Below are 15,280 nucleotides of genomic sequence, written 5' to 3'. Positions count from 1 at the left end.
TCTTTGGAAATGGTTTGAGGGAAGCAAGTAATGTAATGTTCACAGGTCAATCACAGTTCCCTATCTGTCACTCACTCGACGTTGTGTCCATGTAGTGACACTAGGGGTCACTCTTGGGAGCCCGAGACACCTCTGGTCTTTGATAAAAGGCCAATGAAAATTGATGAGTGGTATTTGCATGCCACTCCCCCAGACATATGGGTATAAAAGGAGCTGGCGTGCAACCACTCATTCAGATTTTCTCTTCGGAGCAGAACGGTCGATGTTTTCTGAGCTGACTGTTCATTCACCTCTGCTTGATCTGACAACGCATTTCAGCGGCTTCTCCCTCCTCTGCACTGGTGCACTGCAGAGAACGCCCCTGGGCGCTTCGGCAGAAAAAAGAGAGTATATTTTCCTGAAAGATATATTTCTCTAAAAGAGTGGCACACACGGAACGTCTTTTTAAAGACGCATCTTTTTAAAGATGCCTTTCCGTTTGTGTGTTATTCCTGGTTGCAGTCGTTACCTCGATCGCTGTCTTTCGTGTCTGGGCGTGACCAATACGGAGACAGCGTTCATGGATGGTTCATGTTCTCACTGCGAGAACATGACCATGGCAACGTTGTGGTCGCAGCTTGCTTTCATAAGAAAGCAAGCCACCCCAGCAGCTCCCTGCCTCGGTCCTTCTACCTATGGGTATGAGGCCAGCGCAGCTAGCACTGGGGGCGATTTGGGGACCCCAATGGGACCGCCTCCGCCGGGTATCCCCCCGCGGACCTCCCATTCCCCAGCACGCTCGTCTGCCCCCTGATCGGGCTTCCGGATGAGTCCGCCGTCTCGTCTCACGGTTGGTTTCTGGGCTCGCAGCGCTGCTCAAAGAAGCCACGCCCCGCTCCAGTGCCTTTCCTCCTGGAAGTGCATGAGGAGCTGACAAAATCATGGAAGGCACCTTTTACTGCCCGGTCCTGATTTCTCAGTTCCCCTGCCCTCACTACCCTTGATGGCAGGGCGGCCAGGGGCTATACGGCGATTCCCCCGGTGGATAAGGCGCTCGCGGTGCACCTGTGCCCGCAGAGCACCGCCACCTGGCGCGGACACCCAAAGCTCCCGTCCAAGCCCTGTAGGTTCACGTCGTCCCTGATGGCCAAAGCCTACAGTGCTGCCCAGCAGTTCTCGACGGTGAAGCAGCAGACGGAGGCTATCCGGCATATCCTGCCCCGGCGCGGCTCAAGATCCCGCACCCCGTCTGCTCGTCACCAAGGGCGTCCCCCTGCGGTGACTGCACCAGCTCCTTCGCTCCTTTGGCCTGGCCCCGGCGTGGAGCCCACTGCAGGAAGCAGATGCCACCCATCTCACGGCCGGCCGCCAAGAACCCGTGAAGGGCTTCAAAGCGCCCCTGAGACAGGCGACCCAGGGTCGATGAAACCCACTGCATTAGAGCTGGTAGTAAGACCACTCCATCCCCCGGTTGAGGGCTGGTTGGAGAATCTTTTGTTGCCTTTTCATTTGATTTCGCCACATGCCCAACTGGCTGCGGTACCCAACAGTTCAGCAAAAGAGCGGTTTCCTCCTTCCCTTGGTCACATACTCGGTGTGCACGGATGTCATTTTACCCTTGCAGGATTGACACTCCAGTGGCGGTCTCCCCACCCCTGCGTGCCTAGATGTGGCACACATCTGCCCCCGATGTGACAGTCTCCACGGGTTGCGAGGACAGGCCTCTTCCTCCCCCGTCCCAGGCTGTTCCGGGGGTGGTCACAAGGAGCCAAGTAAGTGCTTCAATGTCCCCCTCATGCGGAACTTGGATGCGTGGCTTGCGCTTTCCAATCCATCGCGATGGCTGATCCATCGCGATGATGTTCACCAGGCATCCGCCCAGGTTCAGCGGTATCCGTTTCACCTTGGTGAAGGACGAAAATGCTGCTACCTTGCGCGCGGAGATCTAGAACCTGTCCCTCCGGCCGAGATGAAGAAGGGGTTTTACAGCCCCTACTTCATCATACCGAAAAAAGGCGGTGGGTTGCGGACAATCTTGGACCTGCGAGTACTGAACCGGGCTTTACACAGCATCAAGATTGGTTCACGGCATTAGACCTGAAGGACGCGTGCTTTCTACCTCGACACAGACCCTTCCTCTGGTTTGCATTTGAGGGTCGGGCATATCAGTACAAGGTCCTCCCTTTCGGTCTGTCCTTGTCTCCTCGCGTCTTCACGAAGGTCGCAGAGGCAGCTCTTGCCACGTTAAGGGAGGTGGGCATTCGCATTCTCAACTATCTTGACAATTGGCTAATCCTAGCTCACTCTCAGGACATGTTGTGTGCACACAGGGACTTGGTGCTCTCGCACCTCAGCCGATTAGGGCTTCGGGTCAACTGGGAAAAGAGCAAGCTCTTCCCGGTTCAGAGCATCTCTTTTCTTGGTTTGGAGTTGAATTCAGTCTCATTGACAGTGACTCACGAACGAGCACGCACAGTCAGTGCTGACCTGTTTGAAGGCGTTCAAACAGAAAACAACGGTTCCACTGAAACTCTTTCAGAGGCTCCTGGGGCATATGGCATCCTCAGCGGTGGCCACCCCGCACGGGTTGATGCATATGAGACCGCTTCAGCACTGGCTTCAGACTCGAGTCCCGAGATGGGCATGGCACCGCGGGACACATTGCGTGGTCATCACGCCGGTCTGTCACTGTCTCTTCAGCCCTTGGACCAACATCACGTTTCTACGGGCAAGCGTTCCCCTAGAGCAGGTCTCCAGGTGCGTCGTGGTCACGACAGACGCCTCCAAAACGAGCTGTTTACAATGGGCACGCAGCCGCCGGCTTATGGACGGGTCCACGGCTGTGTTGGCACATCAGCTGCCTCAAGTTGCTGGCAATTCTGCTCGCCCTGCGGAGGTTCCGGCCGTTGATCCAGGGCAAGCACGTTTTAGTTCGGACAGATAACGCGGCAATGGTAGCATATGTCCACCACCAAGGCAGACTGCGCTCTCGTTGTATGTCACAACTCGACCGCCGTCTCCTCCTCTGGAGTCAGCAGCACCTCAAGTTGCTGAAAGCCACTCACATCCCGGGCGACTTCAACACTGCAGCGGACGCACTGTCACGGCAGGTTATCCTCAGGGGAGAGTGGAGACTCCACCCTCAGGTGGTCCAGCTGATCTGGAGTTGATTCAGACAGGCACAGGTTGACCTCTAGAATCTCCATGTCTGGCCCCTGGACGGGACGCGGAAGACCTAAGCAGTCTACCACCCGCAGTGGTAGACATGATCACTCAGGCTAGGGCCCCCTCTACGAGGCGCCTGCATGCCTTTAAGTGGCGTCTGTTCGCTAAGTGGTGTTCTTCCCGACGGGAAGACCCGCAGAGATGCGCAGTCGGATCTGTGCTTTCCTTCCTGCAGGAGAGGTTGGGAGGGCGGCTGTCCCCTTCCACCTTGGTGTACGTTGCTGCTATAGCAGCACACCACGACACAGTGGACGGTAAGTCCTTAGGGAAGCACGACCTGATCATCAGGTTCCTGAGAGGCACCAGGAGGCTGAACCCCTCCAGACCGCACCTCGTTCCTGCATGGGACCTCTCTGTAGTTCTTCAGGGTCTACAGAGAGCCCCCTTTGAGCCTTTGCAGTCAGCTGAGCTTAAGGCACTCTCCTTGAAGACTGCCCCCCTGACTGCGCTCACTTCCATCAAGAGGGTAGGAGACCTGCAAGCGTTCTCTGTCAGCGAAACGTGCCTGGAGTTCGGTCCGGGCTACTCTCACGTGATCTTGAGACCCCAACCGGGCTATGTGCTCAAGGTTCCCACGACTCCTTTTAGGGACCAGGTGGTGAACCTGCGAGCGCTGCCCCAGGAGGAGACAGACCCAGCCCTGTCGTTGCTGTGTCCGGTGCGCGCTTTACGCATCTATTTGAATTGCACGCAGAGCTTTAGGATCTCTGAGCAGCTCTTTGTCTGATTTGTTGCACAGCAGAAAGGAAGTGCTGTCTTCAAGCAGAGGATTGCCCACTGTTTCATTGACGCCATAGCTACGGCATATCTCGCCCAGGACGTGCCGGCCCCGGTAGGGCTACGAGCCCATTCTACCAGGGGTGTAGCGGCCTCCTGGGCCCTGGCCAGGGGTGCCTCTCTAGCAGACATTTGCAGAGCAGCAGGCTGGGCAATACCCAACACCTTTGCCAGGTTCTACAACCTCCGGGTGGAACCGGTTTCGTCCCGGGTAGTGGCACGCAATACAAGCGGATAAGCCCGGGATAGCCAGCCGGGAGTATCGCTTGCACATAGCGCCTTTCACCTCCTCTGAGCTGAAGACATGCGCTATTAATTCCCAGTAGTGTTCACAAACTATTTTCCCTGGTTGACTTCCTCCGAGCCCTGTGGCAGTCGAGTTTTCGGAGAGACTCGCTGCCGGCCCAGTACACGTGCTAACTAAGAGCCCTGTTCTGGGGAAGGTGCTCCGCATGTGGCGATTCCCTGTAAGGTAACCCCATGCGATGTATATCTTCCACTAATTCATTTCCCTGTTGGCAAACTGTGTCTTCCTTGGGCAGAGCCCCCTCTGCCACAGTCTCCATGTTTGTAGTAAATCCTCCCCCGTTGGGTAGAATCTACAATGAGACTTCTCCACATGACATACTTCCGACATAGTTCGGCAAGACCATGTGACGTATTTTCCACTTAAATATCCCCCCTCTCTCTGGGCGAGGTGTGGTCTCCATGGTGTCCTCCCCTTGGGAGGGACACCCCCCGACTTGTGTCCCTCTTGCCACAACATTGAACTACCCTCTGAAATGGCCGGACCTTGTCTCGGCTCCTCAGCATAAAACCTGAATGAGTGGTTGCACGCCAGCTCCTTTTATACCCGTATGTCTGGGGGAGTGGCATACAAATACCACTCGCCAATTTTCATTGGCCTTTTATCAAAGACCAGAGGTGTCTCGGGCTCCCAAGAGTGACCCCAAGTGTCACTAGATCGACACAACTTCTTGTTCCCTCCATCAGGGAACGGAGGTTACACAAGTAACCATGACATTTTCAAACCTCATGTACACCGGTCAGGTCATACAACAGAAACGGGTTTTGCTTCCCGCTGTTGCATGCTGGTTTGCTTCACAAGGGAAAAAGAAGTGTTTCTAAACAAAAGAGAACTGTTTACTGTTCCTTTGTATCACTCTCGTGATCAGTGTATCTGTGGGTAGGTAAAGCACAGATTTACAGGATGCGACAAAAAAAAAATACTGAGAATAAAACTGTCTATGTTTACAAAAATTGGAAATGCTGTTTTGATTTATGGTTTAACCCTGACGTTCATCTGGCTGTTGATAACCTTTTGAAAAACATTTAAACAGATTTTGGGCACTTTGTTTTGACAAATGCTTGTTAAAGGGATAGTTCACCTAAAAATGTACTCGCCCTCGTGCCATCCCTGATGTGTATGACTTTTTTTTTCTGCTGCAGAAAACAATATGAAAACACAAATTAAGATTTTTAGAAGAATATCTGAACTCTGTAGGTCCATACAATGCAAGTGAATGGTGGCCAGAACTTTGAAGCACCAAAAAGGAGGTGATGTCAGCATAAACATAATCCATCAAACTCTGGTTTTGGGTGAGAACAGACCAAAATGTAACTCCTTTTCACTGTACAACTTGCTATTGCAGTCTCTAGACATCATCATGATTTCAAGCTTGATTACACTTCCTAGTGCTTGATGCATGCACAGAGCACTAGATGGCGCTGTAGGAAGTGTAATCGAGCTTGAAATCACGATCACCCCAAGGAGACTGATGATGACGTGATGTACTGTATAGTGAAAAAGGAATTACATTTTAGTCTGTTCTCACCAAAAACCAACTGGATCGCTTCAGAAGACATGGATTAAACTGCTGGAGTTTGATGGATTATGTTTATGCTAACTTGATCTGCTTTTTGGAGCTTCAGATTTTTGGTTAGGGGTGGGTAAAAATATTGCATTTTTGCATGCATTGGTTTTCCCAACTGACTGGTAAATGTTTACATTTCACTCACCAGTAATCGTGTAGTTCAGTCGTGAAGTGTTCAGCAGCGAGATCCTTTCACAGCGTGTTGAGAGTTAAAGTTGTTCAATGTAATGTGTGACCAAGATGAGATCCACGCAACCCGTTTGTCACTGAATACGGTCTCTTTTAATACCCTTTCTGTTCTTTACAGTCAGTTGTTGTTCAAAAATTATTATTTTTTTTTTTTTATTCTAATCATGCACTGCACAGATGAGGTAAAGCCATTCAAGTCCTCTCTAGTTAACATGCGCTCATTTAAAGGCACTTTTTACAGAAATGCAGAAATAATATATGAAATATAATATCATATTTATTGGTTGAATACATTTATTTGTTCATTTTTAAAAAGCCAAAATGTGACCAAAATTATGAAAAAAGTAATAAAATCTAATTAGTAAAATTTATATTTTCCTAATGTACTTAGTTAAAAGGTCCCCTGTATAATTAACAGCATTAGCAAAAGGGACATTATAACTGAAATAAACCCAAATGAATTGATATCGAATCGGAATCTAATCGAGAGCTTGTGAATCAGAATCGGGAAATCTGTATCAATGCCCAGCCCTAGTTTTGGTCACCATCCACTTGCATAGAATGGACCCGCAGAGCTGAGATATTCTTCTAAAAATCTTTGTGTTCTGCAGAAGAAAGTCGTTCACATCTGGGATGGAATGAGGGTGAGTAAATGATGAGAGAATTTTCATTTTGGGTGAACCTAAGCCTAAACCTGTGATATATGGAGAGTTGGGAGAACATGATTGATATAATGCCGATGTACATTTTATAATAACGAATTGAATGTTCATAAAATTGGTTAATTCTAATGAACATTATTTTACAAATTTAAAGGAATATTCCTGCTTCAATTCAAGTTATGCTCAATAGACAGCATTTGTGGCATAATGTTAATTACCAAAAAATTTATTTTTATTTGTCCCTCAAAAATCAGGGTTACAGTGAGGCACTAAAAATGGAAGTGAATGAGGCCAATCTATAATATGTTTTATATAATATTTTGTGGAATGTTAATTGAAATTCTGTTGATTGAGCTAAATTTGAACCCAGAATATTACTTTAATATTAAAACAATTCACAAAAAAAAAAAAAAAATGACAAGCATTATTGACTGTCATTTGATGTTTGAACTGACATTAGTCGTAATGACCACCTAATCTGCAAATTGGTCACAGTTATTTGGCACAGGTATTGGTTAATTGTCTAACTGATGTATTGATCTATTAGTAATTATTATGCATAAGTCAAGTTTAGTATACCTGTCTCCCTACTCAACATTTATGTGGCAATAGGTAGTTTTTTTCTGTTTAGCTTGCCAGTTTACTATGATCAGTCTGCTAAGTGATTGCTAAATTTTATGTGAAGTAAATGCTCATTTAAAAACGCTTTTATTAAACTATCACTGCAGGACATTACATAATTACAATCTATATTAAGTACCACAAAGTGCTATTAATTTCTTAGGAATTTTTTATTAAATGCTACTTATTGCTTCTGTTAGTTATGTATACATTTAATGCCAAATCACTCTGGAAATAAACCAAGGATTCAGTACAATGGAACACCACTACTGTGCAACGATTTTTCCCCTGGAAGGATGTGGTTTACCCATAAGATGGTTTGTTTTATTAGCATGCTTGCATGAAGGTGAGAGCTTTGAATGGGTGTTTGTATAATCAAGACAATGCTACTATTTAATATTAATTGCAATAGTAATAATAATTGTAATTATTATTGTAATTATAAAAAAAAAAAAAAAAAAGCAGGTGCACTCACTGTATTGCAGTGTATTTGCATGAATAAGTGTGTATAATTTTACTAAACGAGGACCTATGCAAGCACGTTGTCATGTTTGGTGTGGTTGTAATGGTTAGCAACTTGGGAAGGCACTGTGTTTTTAACTTGCATTTCTGACCTAGCAGTGTGGGTTACGGCACTTATTTCATAAAACAATTTAAAAAAAAATTTTGTATGTTACATTGTTAACTCGTGACACAAGATGCCATGTGCCACTAATCGATAGTATTAAAGTAAGTCTGTGTGTGTGTGTTTGTGTACAGGTTTCACTATATTTGTGAGTGCCAAATTTGTGAAAATGTCCTCACTAATATAGTGAAACTGGTAGAAAGCCTACTAGTGAGGATTTTATTAGGTGGTCCTCACCAGAAAAAAAGGCTCATAAATCAGCCAAATCATGTTTAGCTATACATCTACATATATGCACAGGTTTCTGCAATGGTTAGGGTTAGGGGATAGAAAATATCATTAGCCTGCAATGAAATCAGTGGAAGTCTATGAGATGTCCTCACTAATATAGTGAAACAAACGTGCGTGTGTGCATGTGTGCACGTTTCTACATAGATTTTCTATGGTTGCAGCTGGTGTATATATGAGCTCTGCTGGGAAAGTGTTGGGAAACAGCTTGTGAGTCACAATGAATCCAGGAACAGGCCTCTTCTCAGCCTAACTACTAAATACAAACCTTAACACACACATATTCACTCACTGCACTGAGTTCACCCAGAGGTTCCTCCAGTAAAAACTACTTTGTTATCTCTCTGGTTTGTTTTGAATGTTCTGAAAAGTTGGATGCATTTATTGTAATAGCAGATGATTATGTGAGTGGTTTTAGGGTTTTGATCAGTGGTTCTCAACTGGCTTTGCACCAGGAGCTAGATTTTACATTGGACATTGAGTTGCAACCCTATATAGTACCAAAAAATAAAATAAAAATTAATATCAAAATGTATTATTGGGAGCATTTTTTCATTCCTTTTGAAAAGTTAAATAGCCTATTCATTTTGCGATCCTAACATTGTCCAGTGATGTGGTTTGTTGCATTGTATTTGCATTTAACAATGTTTTTTTATTTTCTTTTTCTGTTGCCTGTGACCCTATCAGAACAGATCAATGTGCAGAAACAGCAAAATGAGAGAAAGAAAAAGCGTGCTGTACTTCAGTTTGAAGAATAGGAGGGTGTTGGGACACACTTATTTGCACAAGCAGTTTCTTGAGAACAAACTGAATTCTGTTTGGTTTATTACGTTTGGCTTGAATCCATGACCCGCATTTCACCTGATTTTATTTACTCTATCATAGCTTTGGTGAGAATGAAACATAAATAACGCAATACAGATCTACTGGTATATACATCTAAAAAGAGCTACTATATTTAAGCAATATCACACACACAATTGTGATGTTAATTTGTATATCTAAATGGCTGTGATTCGGCTGTTATTGAACGAACAAGTATTAAATAAAGTTTGTTTCAGACAAACCTGGCCAGCAAAATTATTCCAAAAAAAGCCAAAGCATCAAGGACAACTCCGGTCTTTTCACTGTACTCATGCTCTGGTATTGAACAAGTGGTGTTTCGTTTTTTTTTTTTTTTTTTTTTTCAGTGTTTTTGAACTAATCTTTGAAGTGAACAAATCGTTCTTGTTCATTTCCAATGACTGTGTTTACGTGGACATCACAAATCGGCTTATTGCAAGAAAGCTGCGTTCTAGTTTACTTACTGTATTAGTGGCATTCTCTTTACTCTCGTATATATGTGGTTCAGACAGTAAGCAACTTTTTCCACAACAACAACGTAATTTCCCCTTGACGCTTTTGTATATAACAAACTTGGCATCTGAGGAAGATGTCACTATTTTATGCTCTATTTTAACATTTACACAGCATGAAGAAACCGCTGCTGCCACGAAAGAAAAAACAATAATATAATGTTTAATTTAATTTATAGGCATATAGGTTCACAGTAAGAACATACAGGCTTATTCATTTTAAAATAATAAAAATCTATATATTTATCTAAAATGTAAAAGGTTTTATTTTAATTTAAAAGAAAAGCCCAATATAATTTAATGAAGCGCAAGCAATGTCACTTTTTGTGATAGTCTACAGTATAATTTTAACCAGAATATTTGTTCATGTGCAAAGACTCGTCACACATTAAATCTGTCTTTAAAATGTGAGAATCATCTTACACTTTTGAAAGCAGTATTTTTTTTTTTTTTTTTTTTTTTTTTTTTTGAGGTTCTCAACATCACACACTTCATACAGGTACAGTTTGTAAAGGAATGCAAAGACACTCAAAAATAAATTGTAATGTGCTGCTCAAAAGATACAAGGTTCCCCGATCTCTCAAATAAACCATCTTATAATATCTTAATTTACAGGTCTAATAATATGTAAAATCTTAATATATAAATATAAATGAATGAAATGTATAAATTTTCCTGTGAAGGGTGCTTTAATTTGGAGCAAAAGATACAGTGGGAGTGACTTCATTGCATCAGAGATATCACGTTACTCACAGCTGATTGGTTCGATATCAGTATTCTGTAACCTAGAATAAAACCTGCTCCGGAGCAGGTTAGCCTTGTGACGTAAGTTGCATTGGCGATGAACACCGGTAAAAAAAAACGACCCTCCTTCTTGAGGAAACTGGCTTTGTACAACAAGCCACTGGTGTGTTAAACCACTTTCTCTTAATCCCTTAAGCGGTGTAATGAAAATGGCATTCTAGTTTACATGACGTTTCAGAACGCTGCTTTCTGCAAAACCCTGGAATAAATCTTTTTCTGAAGTGCATGTAAATGTGGTCATTGTTTTGGTGCTAAACCATTGTGTATTTTAGCAAATTAGTTGATTCAACAATTAAATGACTCATAACATAAAAGATGCTCATTTGTCACCACCGGCTGGTGTAAATATGCAGTCCCAAGAAATGTTCACTGTTTGAATCAGTGAATAAATCAAAATTAACAATAAATCAAAATCCCCACCACTGTCTGGAAAGCAACAAACACGGAGAAACAGTATGATACAAATAGTGAAACATCCCAGTGCTGTTATACTGTATATCAGCACTCTTGGAATGCTATTTGTCCAATCAGATTTTTGTATATAACTATCTAGATTGGATAAATATATTATGTTTTCTGAAGAAAATGTAATTGGTGCTTGCCCATTCAAAACTCGCTGCCTCAATGCTTGGATGCAGTGGTGTTGAGAGTAGTTACCAGGGCATTGATATGCAAATGCTAGGTGATTGCTTAAGCCAAAATATTGCTTATAAATAGTAATAGCACACCATTCCTCAACAAGCCGTGTGATTTAAGGTATCATTCATGAATGTAACACAAAAAAGTTAAGCAGGTTAAGTTACGCCCTGAAGTTGAATACTTAAGGAAAGGGCTTTGTTCAGGTCCCTAACCCTGAGTATGAACAATAGTAAAAGTGATGCTTGCCTCAGCATAATGTTTGCAGTATAAAGAAACTTCAAACATTGAAGATTGATCACTTGTTCTGAAGGTTCAAGTACTCCATGTGACGTCACACAACTTAGTTCACCCAAACATTAAAATTTATTTACTCACCCTCGCATTGTTCCAAACTCATTTGAATTACATTCTTATGTGAACCATAGTAGGTAAAATATAAGGGGACTGACAGCCTTAGTCACCATTCACTTTTATTGCATCTTTTTTTCTATACAATGGAAGTGTATCATGACATAAGACACTTATATATGTTTGGAATGACATTTGGTAGGTGAGTAAATGGTTCATTCATTTTTGGGTGAACTATACCTTTAAAATAATTTTGAAAGGAATTAATGATTGACTGCCTGCAATCTCACACCTGTCTTTGTTAGATTTGTCATCTTTTTCCCTCATCCCCTCTTTTGCAATGTGCATGCTTTCATAGAATATGTGTACATGAACGTTTTTGACTCCTCTGTGTTCTTGTGGTCCTGGTGACTTGATGAATCATGTAACATAATTTACCCAATCTAAAATACCATCATGGCATCAATGACAATGCCATTTTATCTCCTCTTTCAGCCTGGCAGCATTCAGCTCACAAGACTGTGTTGGAGAAGAAAGCAGAGCAGGAAGTAGAGACGGTGTCTTTGGCCAGCAATGAGAGTTTTGCAGACCAGGGCTATGCAGCATCAGAGGGCATGGCTGAAGAGCCGGGTCCAGTGTCTCCATCTGAAAGGATTCAATCTGATGTGGACATCATGTCTCTAAACAGTGGCTCAGCTCTGCGTGTAAAGCAGTCCAAAGACTCTTACAGTGACAGCGATGAGGGCTGTGCCACCTGGGACTCCAGACACAGGTATTCCCATGTGCATGCACATACATTCACCTTTCCACTTAAAAAAAAAAAAAGGTAAATAAATAAAAAATTAAAAAACTCTTGCAAAAGTAAAACTACTACTATATGTATTTTAATACCCCCTGTGATACTTCCTACTGGGAAATCCAGATACATTCAGCATAATGAACATAGTAGGTGGTTATTTGCTGGTCTAAGATGGTCTACCAGTTCAGCCAGGTTTCCACCTACTGGTAGTGAAGCTGGTCATTGTCCTAAACCAGATTGGTTTCAGCTAGAAACTAGCTACCACCTGAAAGTCATCATGAAACAGCATTCGCAACCATTTTAGCCTTTCACAATGTGATGTATTTCGTGAAACAGGATATTCAACAAGAAAAAATATGTATGACGGGGCTTGATTTTATTTCCCACAAACTGATTAGATCATGAAAAGTGGGCATTCCATGCTAGAATGAAGCCAGATCTAAATGCAAGCTTACAGTAAATTGTGGAGGACTTCTCCACACCTGAAACACAGCCATCACAGCATTTAGTGGATTGCACAAAACAGTGCCTAAATAGCTATTTGGCTGTTGATTAACATTAACCAGTATTAATTGGTTAACATTAAGCGTGACATTTGCCAAAATGAAAGTTGTTTTAGAGATAGAGTAAATTAAACATTTTCGATAAAATTTGATAAAAGCATTTTTTGTCTTCTTAAGAATACTGTGCACTGATGAATAGATAACAATAAAGATCAGTAATGTGTATTAAGAAATTAAATAAAGTCAATTTTGATCTCATGTTGACTTGTTGTAGCTGGATTTTTCAGCAGGGACTGGTATAAATACAATAAAAGTGAAAGACACAAGGCTCTGATAAATTTTACCCACACATTTGAATAGGAATAGTTTTCATCATAGTTTTAGATGTTTTGCATCTTCAAAACAAACATTGCTGAAGTCATTTTTATATTCACAATGTCTAATCTGTGCTCCATTATTTGAACTTCTAAAATGCAAATAGTCCTATCCTTTTATTGGCTTTTTATTCCTCGACTGGACAGCAATCAATAGCACTCCCAGGCAGAGTAGAGACAAAGCGGAGGACTTATCTCTCTCGTTCTCCCTAGTCTCACGTTTATCCATTTCCAGCCAGTTCCTCCAGGGCTGACTGTGGAGTCTGGCTTTTCAAAACTTTGCTTTTTGGTGCTGAAAGTGCTGACTGGGATCCAGATGTATATGAGCGGAGCCTCCACCAAAGCCTGCAGACTAAGCTCCAGCATCTCGCTCCATTAAAATTGGCTTATGTATTAAATAACCTTATACCACAGGTCTGTTGAATGCTTGATTGTGATTGGTTGACAGACGTTCTAAGGTGTGCAATTGTTTTTCAAGTAAATGCACAGCTATGAAGTTGTTCCAGGTCTTGACCGCATAATGGTTCCATATCATTTCACCAAATTATTTCAGTTATTTCAAAGAGCCTCAGCAAAATAACCAGTTAAAACAAAGACATTGGTAAGTACATCAGAGAAGAATGACAAACAATGTCTATAATATCCTAAATTTATTTCAATTTCGATTGAAAAGCACCCTTGCACTCCCTTACTCTCTCATCTCATCCACACTCAAACACATCATACAGACTACCACAGCAAAATAACCACTTAAAACAAAGACATCGGTAAGTACATCAGATAAGAATGACAAATAATGTCTATAATATCCTGAATTTATATCAATTTTGGTTGAAAAGTGCCCTTGCGCGCTCTCTCTCTCTCTCTCTCTCGTCTCACCCACACTTACACACGCTTATACACATGCAAACGCACATGCACACACACATAGAGACTCGAGACACGACCATCAAACAGAGCCGCACCCCCAAGACTTGATCAGTACGACAGTTTCTATTATCCGAAATAACTTTTAATATGGGCAACTTTTAATGTTTAAATATATTTCGCCCTAATCAGCCTCTCATAGCGATAGTGGAAAGCACCGTCGTGCTCCCCCTTCCCCTCTCTTTCGCTCTCACACAAACACTCTCGGGAGATTGGAAAAGCTATATACAAGAATGGCGACACTCGCTGCTGCTGAGAAGTATACTTAAACTTACATTTTGGCTATTTGAAGCAATGTTATTTCTGATGAGAGCCACTTCAAACACAGGTAATTCGGTTAAGATCTCTCATGATCTCTATCAGTTTCTCTCTTTCTCTCGCTCACACACATGCACTACCTTGTTACTTAAATGCTGAAAGGCAGTGCATCTTCCGTTGCTAGTTCTAAAGTGTTGTTTTTTGAACTAGCAATGAAGACTTGAGCTTGATCAAAGCTAGACGCTGATTCCGTGGCGGAAGAAAGTAGTTCCTCCCACAAGAGCTTTTTAGGGACAAAACAAAAACAGAAAATGTCTTGAGATAAAAACCTGAACGATGTCTTAAGGTGTGGTAACCTTGGTATGAGCGGAATAATTGACTCCGGTCCGTTGACAATTATTCCTTACATATAGTAATGCATATTTTTCTGTAATTCAGTCAGTGAATTAAATACATCCAAATATTTCCTCTTATATAATTTTCTCTTTATTTAATTCCTGACAATAGTAAAAGTTAAAAAAAATAATAATATATATATATATATATATAAAATCATTCTTACCATAATGCTAAATTTCACAATATGCCACATTTCAATCTGATATGTTGCTGCCAATATTATTATTATTATAAAATATTCTCAATAAACTCGATCTTCCCAAAGCAATACAACAAAGAAAATAATACAAAAGGGAAAAAAGGGGGGACAAATGCAACAACAATTAACACTTCTTGCTGAAAATGATAGTCGAATTAATACAAAGCGCATCTTTTGCCTTTCATAATAATATAATTTTGCGTGCTTCATTTTTAGGAGGTAAAACAAATTGCTTGTATTATGAGAGATTATCGTCGTGTGACACAGTTTGCATATTATATTTTTCTGCTCTCATTTGGCTTTTGTGAACCTACACCACAGATTTCGAACCTGTTTTTTAAAATAACAATGTCCTCTTCATTTTCTTGACTTGTTTGGGTGTCATCCCTTTCTGTGGAGATGTTTTTCCTGGGTCAAAAATGTTTGAGTAGCATG

At 42.2% G+C, this 15,280-nt stretch overlaps 1 protein-coding gene across 10 annotated transcripts in view; it reads left to right on the top strand.

The window, feature by feature from the left end:
* Positions 1–15,280, top strand: part of LOC127452714 (protein cordon-bleu-like) — a 165,702-nt gene that overhangs the window by 131,569 nt on the left and 18,853 nt on the right. For all 10 annotated transcript variants that reach the window (XM_051718352.1, XM_051718348.1, XM_051718351.1 and 7 more), the window contains one exon: positions 11,882–12,158. In XM_051718352.1, coding sequence (XP_051574312.1) covers positions 11,882–12,158 — 277 coding nt within the window. The remainder of the gene's footprint in view (positions 1–11,881; positions 12,159–15,280) is intronic.

Source organism: Myxocyprinus asiaticus, chromosome 15 (assembly GCF_019703515.2).
Source record: "Myxocyprinus asiaticus isolate MX2 ecotype Aquarium Trade chromosome 15, UBuf_Myxa_2, whole genome shotgun sequence".
NCBI classification, from domain to species: domain Eukaryota; kingdom Metazoa; phylum Chordata; class Actinopteri; order Cypriniformes; family Catostomidae; genus Myxocyprinus; species Myxocyprinus asiaticus.
The sequence above is the reverse complement of the archived record's forward strand: the minus strand, read 5'-3'. Positions and strand labels throughout refer to the sequence as shown.